General features: G+C 51.3%; 2 protein-coding genes across 2 annotated transcripts; one reads left to right on the plus strand and one right to left on the minus strand.

Moving 5' to 3' along the window:
* Window positions 1–9378: 9378 nt before the first annotated feature.
* On the minus strand, window positions 9379–10673 carry LOC136502196 (classical arabinogalactan protein 6-like). Its single transcript, XM_066497663.1, has one exon. It carries the CDS (start codon window positions 10622–10624, stop codon window positions 9983–9985), a length of 642 nt encoding a protein of 213 aa, XP_066353760.1. The 5' UTR covers window positions 10625–10673; the 3' UTR covers window positions 9379–9982.
* Window positions 10674–13323: 2650 nt separating this feature from the next.
* Window positions 13324–17523, plus strand: LOC136499261 (uncharacterized). Its single transcript, XM_066494971.1, has 2 exons — window positions 13324–15378; window positions 17257–17523. The coding sequence occupies exon 1, from the start codon at window positions 13410–13412 to the stop codon at window positions 15213–15215; it is 1806 nt and encodes a 601-aa protein (XP_066351068.1). The 5' UTR covers window positions 13324–13409; the 3' UTR covers window positions 15216–15378; window positions 17257–17523.
* Window positions 17524–17886: the final 363 nt, after the last annotated feature.

The raw sequence follows: 17886 nt of genomic DNA on the forward strand, positions 1-17886 counted from the left end.
AGAGACAATCGATTTTCTCCCGAGGTTCACGTGCTTGCCAACACGCTACGTCCCCGTTGTGTCGACCAACACTTGGTGGTTCGGCGGCTAAGAGGTGTTTCACAAACCTCGTCCACATGATTGGACACCGCAAGAACCGACCCACAAGTGAGGTAACTCAATGACACAAGCAATTTACTAGAGTTACCTTTCGGTGCTCCACCGGGGAAGGTACAACTCCCCTCACAATCACCGGAGACGGCCACGAACAATCACCAACTCGTGCCGATCCTCCACCGCTGCACCGAGCCGTCTAGGTGGTGGCAACCACCAAGAGTAACAAGCGAAATCTGCAGCGCAACACGAATACCAAGTGCCTCTAGATGCAATCACTCAAGCAATGCACTTGGATTCTCTCCCAATCTCACAAAGATGATGAATCAATGATGGAGATGAGTGGGAGAACTTTGGCTAAGCTCACAAGGTTGCTACATCAATGAAAATGTGCAAGAGAGCTCCCTTGAGCTGGCCATGGGGCTATAAATAGAGCCCCAATCAAATAGAGACGTTATACCCCTTCACTGGGCAAAATACGCTCTGATCGGACGCTCTGGTCATACAGACCGGACCCTGGACTCAGTGTCCGGTCCACTGATTCATGCCACGTGTCACTAGCTTCAAACGCTATTCGTCAGATTTCAACGGCTACGTAGTTGACCAGACGCTCCAGCTAAACTGACCAGACACAGAATCCTCAGCGTCCGATCATTTCCAGTAAGCTCCCCGAGGCGTATTTCTTCGACCAGACATGTCCGGTCCACCTTGATCGAACACATACCAGCGTCCGGTGCAATACCCTCGGTACTGTGTAGACCCGTCAGTTTGACCGGACACACGCTGCCAGGGTCTGGTGCTTTCAGACCCAGCGTCCGGTCAGTTGACCGACGCCAGCGTCTTCGCGATCAACTTGTTTTCACTTCTAACTTCTTCACCCTTGCTCCAATATGCCAACCACAAGAATTTGCATTCGGCGCAATAGAAAATAGGCATTCCATTTTCCCGAAAGCGCCGAACCCATCTCAACCCTGCAAACACCACCTCCTTTGTAGATGTGCCAACACCACCAAGTGTATCACCTTGTGCACAAGTGTTAGCATATTTTCACAAACATTTTCAAGGGTGTTAGCACTCCACTAGATCCTAAATGCATATGCAATGAGTTAGAGCATCTAGTGGCACTTTGATAACCACATTCTGATACGAGTTTCACTCCTCTTAATAGTATGGCTATCTATCCTAAATGTGATCACACTCACTAAGTGTCTTGATCACTAAAACAAAATGGCTCCTACATTTTATACCTTTACCTTGAGCCTTTTGTTTTTTTCTCTTTCTTCTTTTCCAAGTTTAAGCATTTGACCATCACCATGCCATCACCATTGTCATGATCTTCGCCATTGCTTCATTACTTGGAGTAGTGCTACCTATCTCATAATCATCTTGATAAACTAGGTTAGCACTTAGAGGTTCATCAATTAACCAAAACCAAACTAGAGCTTTCATTTGGTCGCATAGACCTCGCGGCATGCGATCTTCTGGTGGCGCTTCGAGTCGTAGGCCTCTAGTCCTTCGAAGATCATGAGGCAGCCATCCGGTGTTGGAAAGCCATCATCCTTTTCCTTGATGTTATAAGCGGTGGGGTCAGGGTCCTTTCCATGCTCCCCTTTGTTGGATCCTCTGGACAAGAACTACCGCATGAGGCTGTAGTCCTTGTACAGATGCTTGACCGAGAAAGCATGGTTTAGGCATGGCCCCTCGAGTAGTTTTTTGAAATGGTTCGGAGTGCCCTCCGTGGGCTTCCGACCACCTCTCCGGTCAGCGACGGCCACGAGCGAGCCCTCATGCCATTGCTTCTTGTTCTTCTTTTTGGTGGGACGATTGGAGGTGCCTTCGCTGGCATCCTCGTCTCACCTCACCTTGCCATCGAGGCAATCAAAGATGGCTCCGACCGCTTCTATGCTTGAGGCGTGGCTGGTGGTGATGTCGAGGAGTTCCTTGGTGGTTCGTGGGCCCTTATGTTCTAGCTTGTGAACCAGAGACTCGCAGGTGGTCCCAAACAGTAAAGCTCCTATAACGTCGGCATCGACTACCTTAGGGAGTTCATTGCATTGCCGAGAGAAGCGCCGAATGTACCCACAGAGGGTTTCTCTGGCCTTCTATGGACAGTTCTTGAGGTCCCATGGGTTTCCAGGGCTCTTGTATGTGCCCTAGAAGTTTCCCACAAAGATCTTCTTCAGGTCCGCCCAACTTTGGATTCTGTTGGATGGAAGGTGTTCCAACCAGGTTCTTGCCGAATCGGCCAAGAATAATGGAATGTTACGGATAATGAAGTCGTCATTATCTGCACCACCAGCTTGGCAGGCAAGCCGATAGTCTTCGAGCCATAGTCCAGGATTTGTTTCCCTAGAGTACTTCAGGATATTGGTTGCTAGTCGGTACCTTTGTGGGTAGGCTAGGGCTTGGGCTTCGGTCCTCATCACGGTCGTAGCGTCCACCACGACGAGGGTGATAGCCGCATTTGGCTCCCTCTCTCAGGTCATCATAGGCGCATCTACGGGCGTCGAGGGTGTTGCGCGTGTCACGGTTGCAGCCAAGACGCTGACGCACCGGGACCATGGTGTGCTGGCTACTTCCTTGTGGTCCCTAGTGGACCGACACATCCCTACTGGGATGCTTTGAGGGCGTGCACTGGCTAGCATCGAGCTCGCATCGCCGAGACAACGAGCTTTTGGCCTGCTGTGTTGCCGCACGCTCGAGCAGTGTGTGAATCTTATGGTGGGCCAATGATCCTCTGGCATCATGGCCTCTAGAAGGCCATGGAGCAAGGCCATGGCGGCAGCGATGTTCTAGCTCGCTTGGGTGAAGCGATGGAGGGCTTCATCGTATGTGATGATCCTTCGGTTCACGTCGCGGGCCATGGCGTAGGTGCGCCCACTATCTCCACGGCGCTTGATCTCCTGATCGAGCTCCACGCATTCCTGCTCGAGCTAGAGTCACGCTTCCTCGATCTCTCGGTGTCAGGCTTTCAACTGCTCCATTGGCATGCGTGGCGGGGCCGCTATCTCCCTCTCGGCCTCATCGTCGAGGCTGTTTATTGGGGTAGCCTCCCCCTCGTGGACGCTTTCGACGTGCCCCTCAGGGGTACCCATCATGAAGCATTCATGAGAGGGGTGATGGCTTCCCCTGCTGGAGTCAGAGCCAGAGGGCGACTCTAGCTCCTCTGCCAGGAGGTCGTGGAAAGATTCCATGACGTGTTCGATCACCCCACGAATTTGACATTTGTGGGAGGTGGGACCATGCGTTGTGCCATAAGGTGGCTAATGGTCGCTGTGGCATTGCAGAGACCGAACGGAAGCACTGTCGGGGCGCTCCGTATGTGGTGTTCTAGAGAGAGGGGTTCTCCTTCGGTGAGCCGCACCATGTCATTGGTGTCAGAGAAGGTGAGGCGGCGTGGGTCCTCCCTAGATGGCTAGGGTCCCAGGGAGACACCGAGCTAGCGCTCGAGCCTCTCATAGTTGAGGCCGATGGAGGGAAGAGGTTGGATGGCGGCATGAGCCAATACCAACTCTCCTCCCACCATGATGATGAAGTCTAGGTCCCCAAAGCACACGTGTGCACCTGGGACCCAGCTGATACCATGGCTAGCCATCTGTGTCCTAATGTTAATGTCAGAATGCGCAAAGGTCCCCTACCTGGCACGCCAACTATCGGTGTTTCGAGTAAACACCAACGAGCAAATTTGTTTATTTGCGCATCTGGCCCAGATGGTGTGCTAAAAGACACAAGGTTTATACTGGTTCGGGCGAAATGTCTCTATGTCTAGTTTGTGGTTGTTGCTCGTGTTATTAGCACTGAAAAGTTTATAGTAGGGGTTACAAATGGGCGAGAGAGGGACAGGTCCCAAGTCTTTGATGGAAAGGTCGAATGGGCGCTGAGAGCTTGGTTGCTGCTCAGCTATGTGTGATGCGATGCGTGGTGTGTCTAATCGATCGATCCCCTTAGTGGGGTGTCCTGCCTTCCCCTTTTATAGACCAAGAGGAAGCAAGGATTACAGATAGGAGAAAGAAGAAAAATCAGAGGCAAAGGAGGTCCTACCGAGATGTCGGGTCTTCCTTTTCCTCTGAACGAGCCCCGCTAACACGACAGATGGTGCTAGGGATAGCTCCATGCTGGGTGCATGTTCGCTAATCCTAATAGGTCTGCGCTGGGCGTCTGTCCACCGATGATGCCATGTTCTAGCTTGATCAGCAAGTGGTCACGTCCCATCCCACCCTAACGGGCAGCGCGATGGACTAGGGTGCTGATCTATGGCCCTACGGGGAGTAGACGACGCAATGACCACATGTCCGCTATCATAGATGATGCAAGTTCCCTCCTAGACCGTAGTGGTTGTCGTATGATTCCGTTAGGATCCGCGCCCGAGGGCAAATGGCGGTGCCCACAACACTGTAAGACAAATGTCGACGCCTACAACACTATTTAGGTTCTGACATGCCTAGAAGGGCTTAAAGCGCCCATCTTGTCATATCCTGATGGTACTTTCCTGTAGGCGTGCAGGGTATGGTCCTCGGTATTGCGGTTGACTTGAGTGCCATGCCTTATCTGCGCGCGTAGTTATGAAGGAGCAGCGCACAAATGTCGGGCGAGGTGGAGTCTGCCCTCAGACATCGAGCGAGGTGGAGCCAGCCCTTGGACATTGGGCAAGGCAGAGCTAGCCCTTGGGGGTCAGATGAGGCGGAGACAGCCCTTAGACATCGGGCAAGGCAGAGCCCGCCCTAGACGTCGAGCGAGGCAGAGCCAACCCTCGGGGGTCGGGCGAGACGGAGTCTACCCTCAGACGTCGGGCGATGTGGAGCTAGCCCTCAGGAGTCAGCTTGAGGCAGGGCCCATGGTCTCGGTGGACGAACAAGGAGTGACCCGGCAAGCGGTGTAATCGCGCTCTCGATCGCGCAGATGAATCAACGTTGACGGTCAATAGCTCCTCCTCTTCGGGTACCCTAATATTGGTCCTCGATGGGCGGGTTGACTGGGCGGAAACCGCGGTCGAATGGGCGCGAGGGCCAATTTTAACTGGTTTTGAGAGTTAAGAGACTGCGCGTGTTTGGTTTTCGAATTAGAGGGCTAGAAAAAAACTACAGCCATAGTTGGTGGGCCAAAAATGGACTTTTTCCTTTTAGCGGAGGTCGTTCCCTTCAACTTTAGGCGCGCCAAGCTCCTATTGCCGTGTGGTCACGCATGACCCTCGCACAACTCGGACAGGGTCACGCATGCAGGAGTCTCGGCCATCGCCCAAGCGGACTAGTGTGAAGAAACAAAGAAGCCACACATCGCAACTAGTGGTTAAAGATGGCCAAATGAGCATCACCGCACATGGCATGGGCACACGGCTCTATGGGTAGTCGGTCGGTACAACCTTATTACTAAATCGTGTCATGGCAGTAATGCAGATCTCATTAAAAGCAGATCTCGTTAAAAAGTTGATGTTCACTGAAACGAGTAAGGGCGCATTTGGTGGGGCTCCGGCCGGCTCCCGCACCTATGGCGGAGCCCCGAAAGTGTGACTCTACCAGCTCCTCCTGGTTCGTGTTGGTCTGGGAAGGAGCCGGAGGTGGTTGGAGCGCAACCAAACGTAGCCTAACACTCGAGGCTATCAAACTCTCAATGCGGACCAATACACCTATTCTATACAATAGAAATGTTGCTTTGCAGTCCTCTATATCATGAGAGATTCTTTTGGTTCTGACAAAAGTGCATGACTCGGCTGGCTACAATCCTATAACGTGGACTTAAGCAGTGGTTTGTGCTTTATGTCAGATGAAGTCGTCACTCCTGTAGGTAACCTAACAACCCACAATGCCACTAGCAGAGTTGATCTGGATGCATTGCACGGATGTGGACTCTTGGACTACCAGCCATATAGCATTGGATGTGGACTTAGCCGTGTCGGGCCATCCTGTAGGCCCGGTGAGACCGCCCCTCATCATGGAGATGAGGTGAGAGGAAAGAAGGTGGGGGATATCTGTATATTGAGCCCCGAGTACCCGCACCGCCGGGAGATGAACCTGAAAGGGGACCGTGACGCCTAAGAGGGGGGGTGAATTAGGCAACTTAAAAGTCTAACTCTAAACTATGGCCTCTTTTGCTAACCTTAGCAAAACCTATGCAAAAAGATAAACTATCTAAATGTGCAACTACGGTTTTGCTAGTGTGTTGCTATCTCTACCGCAAAAGGAGTTATACAAACAATATAAATGCGGAAGCTAAAGAGTAAGGTAGAGATATGCAAACTCCTGTCGACGACTCCGGTATTTTTTCCAAGGTATCGAGAAGCGCGCAAGCTTCCCCCTAGTCCTCGTTGGAGCCCCTCGCAAGGGCCAAGCTCTCGGTCCGGTAACTCCATGGATAGCCCCAGGCCTTCCCCATGCGCAAGTGGGTCTCTGGTGTGCCTTCCGGCAAGCCTTTCCTAGACCGCTCCCCGCCGTCTTCACTATCAAGCTTTCGGTCGAACCACCGCGGGCCTTGTTCCCTCCGGTACACGGTGGTGGCCACACCACAAACGCGGTTGGTGTGATCTCGCAAGATTACAAGCCCTCCGATGTACAACAATGGTGCGCGCAAGCACTGAGTGGCAAGAGGTATGTAAACCTCACTAAACACTAGCCCTAAACCTAGAGCAAGCACATAAGCGGTGGTCTAATCAACCTAAGCACTTCGCAAAGCACCTACGCTAATCACCTAATGAATCACTAAGCACTATGCAAGTGGAGATCACTAAAATAGTGTATCAACACCCTTGATATATTTCCTCAGCTTCATCCTCTTAAATGGTCGGTTGGGGGTCTATTTATAAGCCCCACTGAGAAAGTAGCCGTTGGGGGCGAAATCCAGATTTTGTGGAGGTCGATGAAAAAATCTATTGGGTCCAAGATGAAATTCATCCTCTTTTGTCTTATTCAGCACACAGAAAAATATAATAAATAAAAAAATTGATCAGAAAAATCTAAGATCCTGTGTGGGGTCTTACTTTGGGTGTACATGCTTGCCAAAAAAAATTTAAGCCATTTCGACATAGAAATACACATGCTTCTATTTATTCAGTATATAAAAGGAAATTTTTATATATATAAACATCACTGTCAGTTTCAAAAAACCGACAGTGATGAGACGAAACCGACAGTGATGCTAGTTATCACGGTCGGTTCGTTTTGAAAACCGGCAGTGCTTTATAAAAAAATTAAAAAAATTATGCCAGACCTCGAGTTCGAGCTCAGGTCTCGGGGACCAGAGTTCTGAGTCTTAACCGCCACGCTAGTATAGGAGATGTGTCAAGGCTTATTTTCTTTTTTTCTTTTTGACCTTTTAGAGCACTTAATAATTTATAAAATTAAACCAAAAAAATTGGGCCGTTTGGGACTCGAACACGGGTCTCAGGAGCTATATTGCGTGGTCTTAACCGTTGCGCTAGTCGGAGGATTTCAAAAGAAAGGGAAAAGATATGCTACTTAACCCGTAACCGCTGCACCCCCATCGCTATCGAGTCCAAGCATGGCTCGATAGTGATGTTGCCTCATCACTATCGATTTAGACCTTGCAACCGGCAGTGATGAGCCATTGGGATAAAAGCAAGGCGTGGGGTGAAATTTTCCAAAGTCATTTCAACCCCGCGCCAACCCCTCCCCCCGTGCCGCCGGAGCACCACCCTGCGCCGACGGGCACCACCGCCCCCCGTGCACCCATCCACCGTCCCCGCGCCACCGTTCCCAGCCCCGCGCTCCTCTTCTTCGACGCCGACGCCCATGCGTCCCCTCGATGCGTCCCCGTTAGTCCCACGCCAGCGCCCGTGACGCCGTCCACCGCCCCACGCCGGAGCACCGCGCCGTCTGTGCCCTCGTTCCTCGTCCACGACGTCGGCCGTGCCCCACCTCCTCCACGCCTACACTCCCATCGCCAAGGCCTTTAGGAGCGCACGGACAACTGCTTCCCCACCCCCCACGATGAGTGCGTGGCTCACTGCCCGCTATGTGTTTGATGAAATGCCTGTTAGGTTAGCCGAGGCCAACTTGGGCTCTGCCCTTCCCCTTCCTTCTTGCATACGAGCTTCAATTACATACGAGAGTAGATTGTGGTGGAATGAATTGTGCGTGTTTTCATACCGTGGTGTGAATTGGAAGTAATAGTTTGTTAAAATTTGTTGCCCGGTTAACATGCACCGGAATTCAGGTACGACAGTTAAATCAAAGCCGCTTGGTATAATATAGAAGGTGTAAAATTGCAGTACATGTATTAATTTGCAGCAGCGTGTGTTATCTCGTGATGGTTTTGATGATGTTGTATCCTAGTTGGTGTCATCAGAAGACTGGATAGGAACTGGTTTTGTACCTTTTTTGAGACTTGGGTGACCACTTGCAATGAGTTAGTTTTCTGTGTAGCTTCCCCAACTAGGTTCCATCTCATTTTTGGAATTGCTATATCTTTTTGTTGTTTGTGTTTGATGCTAAGTTTCTGTTCTCTTTATTTTTGCATATGCTATTAGTAGTTGTCTACAGCTAAAACTAACCACGATCGTGTCACAGCCATGACTCATCGTCGCCTGTTACCCCATCGCCGAAGAACAGATCGACAACAAGAAGCGGCTAATATCGCTGGGGCGGGAGAGCCGCATGATCCGATAAACGGCGACGATGTCAATCAGGACGGTGAGAACGAGCAGCCATGGACCCCGTCCGGCCTGCTCGAGCTAGGTCAAAATGACCGAGATGGCCAGGTAACTTTGGTACCACGTGACTATGTAGCCATACACACTAATCAATTAGTAAGCGATCCTAATAACATATTATTTTCTAATCACACATACGACTTTCTAATATTTCTCCTTTTAATATTGCACAGTGTCCGAAGAAGACATATTGGTGGGACGCAGGTCCCATTCAAGGTTGTCGAAATGGAGGGGAAGTACCTAAAACAGCCGGCGAAAAATAATGAATGCGGGTTTTATGTAATGTGGGCAATGCTTCGCTACATTGACGGGAAATCGAAAGAAGCAGATAAGTTGATGTGTATAATCCCCATTTCATTTATGTCGGTTAATAATTCAACAAAATAATTTACTGATTCCTCTTTGGATATCATCTTTTTTGAACAACAGCGTAAGAAATATAACCACAAAAGGTTGTTAGACATGGAGATCGTCGCACTACAATCGGAGCTGGCAAAATTTATCTTAGCCGAGGTATTAGAAAAAGAGTATTTTTCATTGCACAATCCGTGAAGTTCAAGGACCAATATGGCCCAGAGCGGCTCGCTAGATTATTGTAAGAAATCCGAGAAGCATGCTTCATCTTATCGAATAATTTCTTTTTTTATTTTGAGGGATCAAGATCTTGATAAGAACATTTGAACTGTAACCGTAACATTTGTAATGTTTAATATTAATGGATCTGTCGTCTACGTAGCGTATATAAAGCGAAACCCGATTCCACGAAAAAATATAAATTAAAATAAATTATAAAACAATAAAATACGAACGGGTCATCACTGCCGGTTAGCAACAAACCGATAGTGATGGCCAAGATGGCACTGCCGGCTTGAGCCACAAACCGACAGCGTTGGTTTAGACATTACTGTCGGGTCTTGTCCCAAACCGGCAGTAGTGGTTACGACAACACTGCCGGCTAAAAATACAAACCGACAGTGATGTTCGAGGTTACACTGCCGGGTGGTCTCATGAACCGGCAGTGTTGGTGGAACTGAACTCTGCTGGGTTGTGTAAAGGACCGACAGTGAAGTTGCAGAACGCTGCCGATTTGTATGAACCAACAGTGATAGCTAACCCTCATCACTGTCGGTTTGGTTGTGCCGATTCGAAATCCGACAATGACGGGGTGTTTTGAACCGGCAGTATTGTCATGGGGTAGTGGCATGCCATCGGAGCCACCGCGGACGTCTAGAAAGAAAGCATCGCGGAGGCTGCGGCCGCGACAAGCATTGTCGCGGCGACACCGATGCCCATGACGGGGCTGCTGCTCTCGTGATCAGCGGCCGGGCCAGGAGACTCCGCTGGTGAGTCCGAAGCGTGGGCAGGCTCGGGCGGGCTGTCAGCGGATGCGCCGCCGGCCTCGGCCGTCGACGGCTCCTCGGCGGCGCCACCGGCCTCGCTGGCAGAAGGTTCTTCGGAGGCGGCACCGCCGCTGCTGCTGTCGGGCGACGCGGCGGCTTCTTCTCCCGACGGGGATGCGGAAGGGCTGGCCGACGAGTCCTTGGGGGCACCGGTGGGGGCCGTCTCCGACGCGCCGCTCTCGCTAGGTGACGACGCGGCGCCGGACCCGGAGGCGGGCGCCTCGGAAGGCGACTCCTCTGACTTGGTGGCCGCCGCCGGGGCCTTGGCGGGGGTTGCCTTGGGCGTCGCCGCAGCATTCTCAGGCGACACCGTGGGGGCCTTCTCGGACTTGTCGGGCGCCGTGCTGGGCGCCTTCGATGGCGTGGAGGCCGAATGCTTCGGCGAGGTGGCCGGGGCCTCCACGGCGAACGCCACGGTGGCGGAGGCAACGAGGAGGAGGAAGACGGCGAGGGCGAGAGCGCGGGCCATGGTGCGTGCGTGCCTGTGCTCGCTCGATCGTTTCCTGGCTGGTGTGCAGTGTCACGACATGGAAGCTGCTAGCGTCGCCGCGGGAGCTATATAGGCGACGACGAAGGGGAACGTGCCGGCCGGCGAGAGAAACGCGGTGGAGTCAGTGGCTATGTTTGGGTCTCTCTCTGCGCGTTGTGTCGTGCTGCATGCATGCATGGGCTCCTCTCGTGCGCCTGCGACGGTGGCGGTGCCCGGTGGGTGGCGCGCACCATGCGGAGGCCCGCGGGGGAAAAGGGCGGGTATTTTTGGCCTGTTTGTTTGCAACCGTCGTGCCCTCTCTCAGATCCTGCGGCTGTATGCCGACATGTTTGCGAGCTTGACTAGACTTGACCACAGTGTCAGTGTCGCTTCGAGTTTGTTCTTCTGTTCACGCTCCTGGGTGAAATGCAGATACCATCAAAGCTATCTAGGATGTCCAAGTGCTATATGTAGGAAGAAATAACTCGGTACCTCTAGTCCAATGACAGTGATTCGTGAGTTAGTTTCTTTTTTTTCTCTGAATAAAAGACACCCAAAATAAAGAGTGTCTCAAATCTGATAACGATGACCACTATTGTCAAGATCCACCACCATCGCCATTACTGACGAAGCCCAGGTTTGACGGTAGGGGATGCCAGCACCCCCAAACCAAAGAAGACACCATCGCTCGAAAGCTTCGAAGAGATCCGCAAAGAGCCCCGCCCCATAGAGGCAAGTAAATGAAAACCACTAAAATCCATGGGTCGGGGACACGCCCGTGCCTCCTTGGCCATGGATCCGAGCTTGCCTCAGGAGGGCAACAAGAGACACCAAATCCACATACTTCGAAACCCACAGTTACTCTTTCATATGCGCATAACCAGGCCACCGAAGCACTAGACTCCTGTACAAGAGCAACCATAAATTGGTAATCCATGGCGCCATCGAAGCCGCTGCCTCGCTGTCGCCATCCGAACACACTAGGCTAGATAAAACTAGGACCTAATCTACATCATCGTGCAAAGAAACGACATCGATCCCATAAGCAACCAAAGCCAAAAGCAGCCACCGAAGGAGGAGAGGACCAACGTTCTCACGGACGGGAGCACACACTCACCTTAGTCGCACTACTCCAGTTATCGACATCACTGTCGGTTCAAAATCCGCCTTCACTGCCGGATTTTGAACCGGCAGTGGCATATCGACAGTGATGCTCGCTGGCTACTGCTGCCGGTGCTTCACCCGACGGTGATAAGATTTAGAAAAACAAAAAAAAGCAATCCAACAAGCATGCTGGCTGGAGCATGCTCATTACCGCCGCCACCGCCACCATGCTCGCTGGCTACCGCCGCCACTGCATCAAGCATTTCATCCAAGAAAAAAATTCATACATCACAGACAAAGGATGGATTCAACACATCAAAAAAACTCATCCACAAATCGATTCGTGCATTGCAGATGAAGGAGAAGGGTTCAACACATCACAAATCAACCCATCCACAAATCGATTCTTACATCACCGAAAAAGGAGCAAATTGATTCACACAACATTATCATGCGGAGAGACACAATGCGGAGACACAGTGCGGCTGCCTCCTCCTTCTCCGGCGGGCGCGCACGGTTGCCTCCTCCTCCTTCGGCGGGCGTGCCCCTCCTCCCCTCCGGCGCGCCGGCCCTCTCCCCTCCCTCTCTCTCTCTCAGGCGATGCGGGCGAGGAGGCCGGATCCGGCGGCAGGGAAGTTGGATCCGGTGGCGGGGAGGACGGATCCGGGCTCCTCCTCACCCTCACCCCCGGATCCGGGCGCAGGCGAGCGGCGGCGGTGGCCCTCTCCCCACGGCGGCGCTCCTCCCCCTTCAACTCCGGCAGCGGCGTGGACTCTAAGGTAGCGGCGTGGAGGTCGGATCCGGCCTCCCCACGGCAGCGCTCCTCCCCCTACTCCAGCGGCGGCGTGGAGGCCGGATCTGGCCTCCCCACGGCGGCGCTCCTCCCCCTCCATCTCTACGTCAACTCCAGCGGCGGCTGTGCTCACACCGGTCCCCGCACGACCGCGCGGTGTGGAGTGGAGGCGTGGTGTTGCCGTGGTCTGTCGGGTTGCCGTGGTGTGGTGTGAGGAGGCGTGGTGTTGGGAGGGGGAGTTGGAGCGGCAGATAGAGTTGGGAGGCGTGCGGAGTTAACGGGGAGCAACTGACAGTAAATAGATATTACTGCCGGTTTGAATTAATAACCGGCAGTGATGTGGTCCTTCAGTGTCGGTTTTAGCCCAGCCTCAATCATTTTCTTGTTTTCAAGCTCGGAAGCGTACATCACTGTTGGTTCTCACGAATCCGACAGTAATAAGGCCGGCAGTGATGTCTAAATCTGTAGTAGTGTCGGTTCCCTTTTGCCTTAGGGCCCGCTTGGTTATTTCCGTTCCTGGCTAAAACCCTGTTCGGACGCTATTTAAATTATCGAAGGAAACTCGATCGAACCGAACGAGGCCTTAGTTGGCTCCCTTCCTCGGAACAATCTTTTGAGCTTTTCCGAGTGTAGAAGATGTTATGTCGACGTTTGAGCGTAGTTATACTGGGATTGACAGACTCGTCATAAGCCCACAGCACGCTACGGCCCATTGGATAGAATCATAGAAGCCCATTATCAAACGAACATACCGACAGCAGGGCCCCCACCTCCACAGCGCCCGCGCCAAGAGTGTCAACTTCAACCCCAGCTCCACCTGCACCTCCCCGCCCGCCTGCCTCCCTCCGCCCACTTGGATCCGGAAAACCCTAACCCTAGGACACCGCCATGGACCCCGACGGCGACCCGGCGTTCCACCGCAACGAGGCCATCTCCGCGGTCCAGGACGTCGACCAGTACTACGGCGACGACGACGACTTCGACGACCTCTACAACGACGTCAACGTCGGGGACGGCTTCCTCCACGCCTCCCACCAGGCGCCGCCGCCGCCGCCTCCGAATCAGCAGGCCCCTCCGCCGCAGCAGCACCAGCACCAGCAGCAACAGCTCCCTCCGCCGCCCCAGCAGCCGCCGCAGCAGCAGCTGCATCCGCCGGCCCACACCCTCCCACCACCGCTGCCGCAGGTCCCACCGCCGCAGCAGCAGGTACGCATCCCGGGGGTGGCCGTCCCTGCTCCTGGCATACCTCCCGCCCAGAACAACCTCCCTCCGCCGCCTCAGCCGCCGGCGGCGCCCGCGCCTCCGCCGCCTCAGCACCACCAGATTCAGCAAGGAGATGGGATCAACCGCCCTGGAGGTAACTTCGCCGGCGGCCCCATCGTGGTCGGGAACGGTGGCCCTGCTGGTGGGGGTGACGGCCCTGGCGGCACGACGCTGTTTGTGGGGGAACTCCACTGGTGGACGACGGACGCGGATCTGGAATCTGAGCTCAGCAAGTATGGTCCGGTCAAGGAGGTGAGGTTCTTCGACGAGAAGGCCAGTGGCAAGTCCAAGGGCTACTGCCAGGTCGATTTCTATGACCCTGGTGCAGCTGCTGCCTGCAAGGAGGGCATGAACGGGCACGCGTTTAATGGCCGTCCATGTATTGTGGCATTCGCCACACCGAACTCCGTTCGTCGCATGGGCGAGGCGCAGGTGAAGAGCCAGCAGGCTATGGCTGCACAGACATCGAATATGCAGCCGAAGGGTGGTAGAGGGGGCGGTGGTGCCGCAGGGCCACAGGTGGGTGGTAATTATGGTGGAGGCCGTGGAGGAACTGTTGGACCTGGTGCCGGTGGTGGAGCAGGTGGAGGCGGTGGAAATTGGGGAAGAGGTGGTGGAGGCATGGGGAATAGAGGCCCTGTTGGTAATATGAGGAATAGGATGGGCCCAGCTGGTGGCGGCCGTGGGATAATGGGGAATGGGGGGATGGTTGCACCGCCACCACCAATGATGCCGCCGGGTGGAATGCTGGGGCAGGGTTTTGATCCTGCTGGTTACGGTGCTATGGGAAGGATGGGTGGTGGATTTGGCGGTTTTCCTGGTGGACCAGGGGCTATGCCATTCCCTGGGCTGATGCAACCATTCCCGCCGGTTGTTGCTCCACATGTTAACCCAGCTTTCTTTGGTCGGGGCGGAATGGGTGCCGGTGGAATGTGGCCTGATCCCAACATGGGAGCCTGGGGTGGGGAGGAACAATCAAGTTACGGGGATGACGCAGCTTCTGATCAGCAGTATGGAGAAGGAGGGAGCCATGGGAAAGAGAGGCCACCAGAGAGGGAGTGGTCTGGTGCACCAGAGAGGAGGCGTGAAAGGGAGAAGGATGCGCCCCCTGCACAGGAGTGGCCAGAGAGGAGGCACCGGGATGAGCGTGACATGGACCGAGAGAGGAATCGTGACTATGACAGGGACAGGGAAAGAGACCGTGACAGGGAAAGAGACCGAGACAGGGAGAGGGACAGAGATAGGGAGAGAGAGAGGGAGAGGGAGAGAGAGAGGCATAGGGATGACAGAGATCGCTATGGCGATTATCACAGGCACAGGGATCGTGATTCAGAACGTAATGAGGACTGGGACAGGGGGAGGTCTTCTGGGATACGCAGCAGGTCAAGGGAGGCTGACCACTCTAAGCGCAAGCGGATGACACCTCAGTAGTCATAGCTGGGTGAGCTACTAATGTCGAGGCAAACGATGATCCAGAGCCGTATCTTACTTGCACACTGGCGTGGTTAACAGCTAGCATCTTCTTACTGCTTCTGGCTGTGGTGGTTCTAATATCTTGTGTCTCCGGCGATGTGTTGTAGCACGAATGTGAGATGTAAGTGAAGCTTAATCTGATCCCCTGTTTGTTTTTCAACTGTAACCCCCTTTTTTAATTGTACTGTTTGGTAGTCACATGCTGCTAACATCATGTAACGGTATTTTTGTATCATTACACTTCTTGTAACTTGTTATGTACACAAAATTGTTTTTTTTCTCCCTGTTGTGATCTTTTGTAGCTACATGGCATTGTTTAAGGCAAGATTTGTAACATAGAGTCCTTGTCTAGTACCATGGAATGTAAAATTTTGCTAGTATAGCTCAGGTCTCCTTGTAATCATCTTGGTTTTCAATATGTATTTAGGAAAAATGAATTTGTAAAGATGACTTTGTTGTACATTGCAATTCCTTGTAAGGAGCACTGGCTCCACCTATTTAGGCTTTGTATACATTATTGATTGGAACTGGGAGCATTGCATTTAACATTTACTCAGAGAAAGGATGCTATGTCATATTAACACTTGATTTCAAATATCTGCTGGACAATGCAATTTAAGATTTCTTCCTCAATGTGACCGAGTATGTTCTTGTAGGATTGTGCAGCTTTAACATTATAATAGCATCTGTAACCATTTACACAGTTCAAAGAAGAAAAAAGATGAATCATTCGAGCACCTGATGTACTAAGCTTAGTAGCATGTGCCCGTAAAACGATTCTTGAAAATAGGAGCTCAAAGATACGATGAATGCTTTAGTTGAAATATTTGCTACAATATATTGAACTGACAGTAGGACTATGGCCTAGAAAATGAGGGACGGTTGGTTCCATCAGAACACAAGGGTTAGTTGAAATATTTGTTACAGTTCATTTCTGCCAGTCTACTGGCTGCTCTATAGTGTTTATCTTTTCCAATAAGCATGGTTAATTGACTTGTATTTTCACACAAGTATACACGCCGTTGAGGAAAAAGTTTTTTTTGGGTTTACTTCTGTGGATACCTGTGGGGGATCAAATTACCTAGATACATTGTGGACATTCATAAGTATCTTACTTTTCTTGCTCCTGAAATTATCATCAATCAATCTAGCATGATATCTTTTGCTACTTGCAATTTGGAGCCTACCAATCATGATCATGTTTGTGTTGGTAATATCGCTTTGTAGCCCCTTCAAACTAGCCGAGCATATCCATGATCCCATTTTTGCTGTATACTCTATAAATTTATTCTATTCTTGCATTCAGGCTGTGTTAGTTTTCTCTCAGTTCTCATGGCTTAGCTGTTAGCTTTTTCTTGCATTTAGTCTGACCATACTAACTTTTCCTTGTAAGTACTGACAGATAATGCTATTTTTTTATTATTTTGGTTTCCATTAATAAGGGCTAAGTTCAATTATGCTTGACTGGTACTTTGTTTTCCTTTTTTAAAAAAATTCCCCTACCAGTAGTTTAAGGCTTATGTTCTGTGACTTTTTTCTCTGAATCTAACCTGTATTTTGCCATGCCACCACCACTCTTGGCTGTCTGGGAATATTTACTGTTCTTGAGTGCAAAGTTCAAGCAAGATAGTCAAACGGTTGTGGTTCCATATTTTCTTCAGCTGCTGACCTTTGGAGTCATAGCTTGTAGGATTAACAATATGTTAGGCTAGGGTGCTTTGATTTATTTCTTATAAGTAGGATGCATTAAAGTTTCTAAGAAACATAGAAATAGTATGGTTATGGGGCCAATGCCACATTCCTTGTTATAAGTTTTTAGACAGTATCTGGAGTGTGCTTGCTATTATCAGTTCTTGCATTTCCCATCCTGAGTTCTTTTCCATCATGTGAAGTCACAGTATGCTTGCTTTTACTTGTATGCCTTGTCTCTAAGTGTTACTACTGCATATACTTTGATGCGGCTTTGCCAATTAGCCTAATGCTTTCTTCTCATTTTCAGGAATGTTTGGTTGGAACCTGTTCAGCTGTGCGAAGGACTTCCCTGGATGATTGTTGTTGCCTCCTATTGTATGCTATGTTAAATGTTGAGTTTCCCAAAGACATAAGGATCTATTTTGTGTGTAATTCGGGGCCGATGCTTTTGCAATGTTGTTGAAGACTGTACTATTTCTGTTGTAGCCTTGTAGGGTGATGATAAACCAGTCTTTGTTATGACTGTCCTTTGTTCATCCTTCCTCTGTTGATAATGGACAAATGGTTGACGTTTCTTGAGGTTTATCCTTCCTGAGATAACTAATAGGCAGATAGCTGCTTCCTGGTTAAAGTTTTGTGGTCGAGAAGGTGAGAACTCAGGACCAAGGCAGGCATCACATGCTCCACTGATTTCATGGTGGAAGGTTGGTTGGTGCAGTTGTTGCATTCAAGCTATAAACTCATCTAATATTTGTCCGGTTTCGTTATGTCTGCCCATATTTGCATAACCATGTTATCAAGACGTTTCTGGATCTCCTTTTGTGCTGTGGTCCGGGTGTGTTGAATTTCGGCCTATTTGCTGGTCGGTTTCTGGGCTGATAAGCTCGGCTGATGCTGGTTTGTTGTGAGAGAAAAACAATGTTGGCTGGCTGATAAG

This window comes from Miscanthus floridulus, chromosome 13 (assembly GCF_019320115.1).
Source record: "Miscanthus floridulus cultivar M001 chromosome 13, ASM1932011v1, whole genome shotgun sequence".
In the NCBI taxonomy this organism is placed as follows: domain Eukaryota; kingdom Viridiplantae; phylum Streptophyta; class Magnoliopsida; order Poales; family Poaceae; genus Miscanthus; species Miscanthus floridulus.

What these genes read in the sequence shown, in the direction of transcription:
- LOC136502196 (XM_066497663.1), bottom strand. Translation starts at nt 10,624, where the DNA reads ATGGCCCGCGCTCTCGCCCTCGCCGTCTTCCTCCTCCTCGTTGCCTCC.
- LOC136499261 (XM_066494971.1), top strand. Translation starts at nt 13,410, where the DNA reads ATGGACCCCGACGGCGACCCGGCGTTCCACCGCAACGAGGCCATCTCC.